General features: G+C 35.6%; 1 protein-coding gene across 1 annotated transcript in view; it reads left to right on the top strand.

The window, feature by feature from the left end:
• The window catches only part of LOC114819056 (granulocyte-macrophage colony-stimulating factor receptor subunit alpha), a 6,712-nt gene extending 1,372 nt beyond the window's left edge, over positions 1 to 5,340 (top strand). The window contains exons 4-8 of the mRNA XM_029087398.1: positions 1,524 to 1,562; positions 2,477 to 2,615; positions 3,566 to 3,653; positions 4,211 to 4,292; positions 5,272 to 5,340. Coding sequence (XP_028943231.1) covers positions 1,524 to 1,562; positions 2,477 to 2,615; positions 3,566 to 3,653; positions 4,211 to 4,292; positions 5,272 to 5,340 — 417 coding nt within the window. The remainder of the gene's footprint in view (positions 1 to 1,523; positions 1,563 to 2,476; positions 2,616 to 3,565; positions 3,654 to 4,210; positions 4,293 to 5,271) is intronic.
• The last annotated feature ends 615 nt before the right edge of the window (positions 5,341 to 5,955 follow it).

Here is a 5,955-nt window from a genome sequence, read left to right as displayed (position 1 = left end):
ACTTAATTAACTTCTCCTTTTTTGATTTGTAGTACCCCTCCTGAACATGAGTTGAGGACTGCTGTCATTCACAAATAGGGGCAACAAATTGAGAGAATGTTTTCAGTCCACTGTACAGCTGGTCCTTAAAGAAACTGGGCAAGGGATGCCCCACACTGAGGGTTAATAGTTATTCTAGAATATATAGTGTGATGGACAATATTACCTGATGACTTTATTATGAACATTTACAGGATACATCAAATGAACTCTAAATACACTACAAAAAAACCCCCAAAGCTACTGTTAAATTTGATACAATTAATTTTATTTGTCCTTGCAAGGCAATTTGAGTCCTAGTGTAGTCTTTCAGTCCTACTGCTGTTTTATGATGAAGTAAGGTCAGGGCCTTCTTTTCTGTGTTTTCCGTCTCTGTAGTCTCCTATCCCATCTGTCACTTTTCACTTTTTATTGTGTCTTTCACAAACTCACTTTGCATTTATGCCTAATTCTTGTAGTCATCACTACTGCTCAGTCAGTTTTATGGTATTAGTAAACTAGGTCCAAAGAAGTAACACGTGCTTTATTACAAAGGGGCACCTGTAAGTTAGGTTGTGCTACAAGAGTCATTGGGTTCTCCACCTGGACCCCCGTACTTTCTGTCCTCCTCTTTGTGTATCCAGCCTTGCCACTTTCTCCTATTGCCTTTATTTACTGACACCAGTGTGGTGCTGCTGAAAGAGTTTAGTGGATTAGGTTTAGATAAAGTATACACAATAAAGTATACACAATCAAGATGGTTGCACTGCAGCTGTCACAACCAGATAAAAGGGACAGTAATACAACATCTGTTCATTGTGGGGTTTTATTAAGTTCAGAGCCCTTTCTTTTTAACTTAAAGTGGAAAGAGCCATCCATGTCTTCTTTGAATAAAAAGAAATATTCTGCCAGGTTATTGGAACAGAATATGCAGGTTTTACAGCTCCTAACTGCATTTGGTTGTTATTATATATTTCAGTAATTGCAAGAATTCTGAAGACTTGGATTAATACAGAGAGTAGTATTATACCCACCAAAAACAAAATTTGAAACATTTACAGAAATATTCGTGAGTTCATTGTTCCAACAGTAAAAAAACTTAATAAAGGAGACATAATGTAATTAAATTAAATGTTAAGAATGTAAAAGCTACACAGACAAAAGTTTTAATGGCAAAAACCATTGTCCCAGTTTACTAGTACTTTTTTAGATATGTTGTTTTGTACAGGTAAAACATACAATTTTAATTAGTGTGCCTCTTTTTGTTTAGTTCTTTAATAATCAGTTCTGCAATCAGATTTAAAGGGTACAGTATTTCAGAGCACTAGTGGTAAGGAAAAAACTTGTATTAGAAGAACAGCTTAACTTCATAGCCTTTGAAAAAAGGCATTTAAAATATTAAATGTACTCCTTTTTCTTGTAAATCAAACATTCATAAGTCAAGACCCCTTATTATGTAGTAAAAAATAGCAACAATAAAAATTAAAATTTTCTCTTGTTGCTAGGTAGATCCTGAGGAAAACATTAAAACTACATCTAAAACAGTAAGTCTCTATTACTGTATTAATCAAATGTTTATGGTGGGTTGAAATGTGACCTATATCAGAGCATCTTCTAACCATTTTTTTTTCTTTTTACAGTATCAATTTCAGTATACTATGCATGTGTTTTACTTGCAAGTTTTCCAAAATCAAAGCTTTAAACTGGTACTTTTAAAATATGGTACAAAACCCACCTGCACATGTGGAACTTTATATTGCTTCTATAAAAGTCACAAAAGCTTCCATTTTACTGTCTTGTACTTCCTACCAAATTCATATATATGTGTAAATACGGATCATGATTCTACATTACACTTAAACACACTAAATTTGGAGAAATTTTTCTTTATTAATAGTGTCTGGAAGGTGTTGAGATGGAGGAGGAAAGAAAATATCATCTGAAAGATTAAGCCAGTATAAAGAAGAAAGAAAAAAATATCAGGTTTTCAAGAAGGCTCAATATTCTTCTGAGAAGGATTTTAATATATGTCAAATTTTTCCCTTCTGTATAATCTGTCTGTTAAACTCTGCTTCAGTTTTGAAAACATCCACGGTAAGGGAATGCCAGATCTTTAAAGAATTACCTTCTAGTAGAATAAAACATTTATAGACGGAAAATAAAGTATTAATTATTTTTTTTCCAAAGTGCCACTGTTTAGCAGAGGCTAAGGAGCTAGGGAAGCATGCTGCAAATTTTATTTTCACATCACCAAAAAAAAAAAATTCAAACAAAATGAGTTAAGACGGAACAAGCTAATTTATTAAGGGATAATTTTCTATTTGTTATTTCACAGCAGTCTGTTCACAGAAGTATGAGTAAAATTTTCTTTTGTAATTGTTTGCAACATTAAATGAACCTGACGCATTCTTAACATCTAGTGAATAAAAACTTCTCAGTCTAGTTGTTTTGTATTTAGGAAAGAAGCATCACAGGAAACTCTTACATATTTGGGAGCTTCAGTGCACAAAAAAAGTACAGCGTCAAAATTAGAGCAACTGACAATGGTTGTTTTGTGAGCACAAGCTGGGGAGAGTGGAGTACACCCATAGAGTTTGGTAAGAAGGAAAATCACTTCCTTGACCTAATTGTCCCTCAGTTATTACTCGTCGGCCTCAGTTATTACTTCATACTTACAGACAGAAACATATTGATATTTGCATATTAATTTGCTAGGACGAAAAAGAGCAAAGAATGGGCATATCTCTTAATATGAAGGAGGTCTCCAAGCATTCTAGTGTGACAGTGGGTGCTTCTTACAAAAGCGTAGTGAATAAAGCAGACTTTTTTGAGGTCTGCTGCCAGCTTTTTTCCTTCTTCCATTTCTGCTTCTGGCTTTACAAATTTATCTTTTCCCCTCTTACTCTCTGCCACCTGGGATTTTGAAGCACTCTGTAGGCCTCAGTTCCTTTCAAAAGTTCCTTACAAAAGCTGGTGAAGGGTCTAGAGCACATGTCTTATGAAGAGCAGCTGAGGGACCTGAAAGGAGGGTGTAGCAAGATGAGTGTCAATCTCTTCTCCCAAGTGGCAGGGGACAGGACAAGAGGGAATGGCCTCAAGTTGTGCCAGGGGAGGTTTAGATAGGATATTAGAAAAAAATTAATCATCAAAAGGGTTGACAAGCATTGGAACAGGCTGCCCAGGGAAGTGGTTGAGTCAACATCCCCGGAGGGATTTAAAAGAAGTGTAAATGTGGTGCTTAGGGACATGGTTTAGTGGTGGACTTGGAAGTATTAGGTTTACAGTTGGACTCGATGATCTTAAAGGTCTTTTTCAACCAAAATGCTTGTATAAAAATGCTTGGTAATGTCTCGTGTTACTATAGACAATCCACATATTGTCAGCTATCCCATTCCTTCACATGTTACAGAGCAATGAGGTACTAAGCTAAAGAAGAAGCCACTTCATACCTGTGCTTGACACTATCACGCAAAGCAGATTGCATATAGCTGTGTAGCCATTCCTGTTCTGTGATACTGATCAAGACTGATGATTGCTTGTCTTTCAGGAGAAGAACAACTTTCATCTACTTCATCATACATATTATTTCTGATATCAGTGCTGGCAGCAAGTCTTATACTTTTTCTCTGCGTAATGTAAGCCTTATTTTTTGTGCAAAATTTTTATTCTGTTGTTGAAATAACAAATCTTTACTCAAAAGAAAAATTCTGGCCTCCTTCTAAAGGAGAGGAGGGAGGGGGAAAATCGACACTAAACTATAACAAGAATCCTGACCTGCTAAACGTTCCTCACGTGGGCTCTGTACTTCTGATTCCCAACCTTCTTATCTGTTTGATCAATATAACATAATGCTTTCCAATAATGGGACAAGGCCTTGTATCATTGACACTTTCCTGCCATTAGACCTTGTAGATGGGTGGCACACTAAATTGTGTCTTTGTTTGGAGGATATTTCCCTTTCAGATACTTTAAAAAACAACTTCCTGTGATTCATTAATAAGTCATAAACCAAATTATCATGCAAATTCTGAACAATTAAATGATATCATTGTATTCAGCCTATGTAAATTTTAGCTACTCTTACAACTTTTGTCTTAGAGGAATAAAATACTTCAGGAGCATTATTATATAGTATGATCTCATATACTTGCATACTAAGTCTTTTCTTCACCAACCCTTTTTGTCACTATAGAATCATTTATTTGAAAAAAACCTCTGCTACAGTACCACAGCCAAGAGACCCATTCCATGAGCTCTCTCCAATGGATTTCCAGGTATGTTTTCTTTCTATTTGCCTGAAATTTGTTGTAAATAAGGATCCATTGCAGTCTCAAAGGTATGACCTTTGAGAAGCAAGCAGAGGCAAGCATAAATTCTCTTCCTTTTTCTTGCTCTTGGGGTATTGAAAGAGAAGGTCCATTCTTCTGTTTTTCCTTTTCCATTCTAAAACAATTGTTATCCATCTACCTGGAACATTGGAGAAAACACACAATTTCACCCTGCTCTCCCTATAAGCCATATGCTATCACTAGAATAGTGCTGAGCCTAAGATTCTCTGTACAATAATAATGCAGAAAGAGACTCTTTGTCAGCTATGGGGAGAGAATGGACAAAGAGATCTACGGATGGCCAAAAATAGTTGTGCCATACCAGATGTTGAGACTCATGTTAGTATTTGACAATGATGCTGAAGGAGGAAAAGTTTCCAGGGTATGGTAAGCAAGAAAATATAGCAGATAGCTGAGAGGTTCTAGCTTATGTGGAGAGCTGGAGAGACTCATGAAAAGAAGAAGGAACAGACAGTAAAACATGGAAAGTAACAGAGGGGAACTGGCCATTCAGGGAGCATGTTGCAAAGTTTGCTGCAATTTGTAATTTGCGATTTGCAAAGTCTTTAAGTTGACTACAGTCAGGTCTAGAAGAAAGAATGTGTCTGCAAGGACACACTGGATCACTGGTGAGCCTTTAGAAATGCTTTTACTTGCTGTTCCTTCATCATGTTAACTTTTCCATATTTAAAAAGAAGAGATTTCTGACTTTTGAGTTCAAAAGTCTTTTGATCCCCTTTGGGGAGCTCATCATGGAGGAAAGACGTAGACACGTCTACTTCAGTCCTCTCATTGACACAGTCCCACTACAGCTTCTGTAAAACAAATAACAATTCTCTGAATGACAGGAGATACATACATTGTAAATGTATGCCTAATTTCATCCATGAAACACTAACTAAATGTTTTATTCTTCATTTAATAGACAGAATATAAGAATCAATTAATAAAGAATGAAACTGAAGAAATAACAATTCTTGAAGAAGTGCCATAGTGGTGTGCAAGTGAAACCAGCAACTTGAATTTTTTCAAACTTATATATCTTGCTGGCAATACTTACAGGTTTTTCATATTCTCTCCCTCTGCAAGCAGAGAGAATAGTGTTGCCTGCAGAGACAATTCCCCAAAAGCTTGTCTTTAAAAGCCTCTTTGTATTTGATTCCATTTTCTGTAAATTAAGTTGTTTGAACTGTTTCTGTTTCTTTTCTTATGATGAGTATTCTTGCAAAGTTTCAGCAAAAATATTTTGGTAGTACTTTGAAAGTGATTATACTGCTTTTCAAAAATATGCAAAAGAATAAAATAAAAACAGACAAACTTACGGGGTTTATTCAGCATCTCTAGTGCCTTGGAAATTTAAGATTCTGATCAGGAATAAAAATTTGTCATCTATATGAAAACGTACTTAAAACTGTCCAAGATTAAAGCTTTTAAAAATGATCATTTGCTCATACAAAATAAGTATTGTTAAAGAGTTCAGGAAACAATTTTATCATAAGTCTATTTGTTGTCTTCAAACTACACTGCTACATACATCCACCAGCGTGCCTCAGATGTTGCTGCACAACCAAAAATTTCCTTGCACTTTCCATCACTTCATGTCTGCAGT

Source organism: Antrostomus carolinensis, unplaced genomic scaffold (genome assembly GCF_000700745.2).
Source record: "Antrostomus carolinensis isolate BGI_N321 unplaced genomic scaffold, ASM70074v2 scaffold2591, whole genome shotgun sequence".
NCBI classification, from domain to species: domain Eukaryota; kingdom Metazoa; phylum Chordata; class Aves; order Caprimulgiformes; family Caprimulgidae; genus Antrostomus; species Antrostomus carolinensis.
This window is presented reverse-complemented; position numbering and strand designations above follow the sequence as displayed.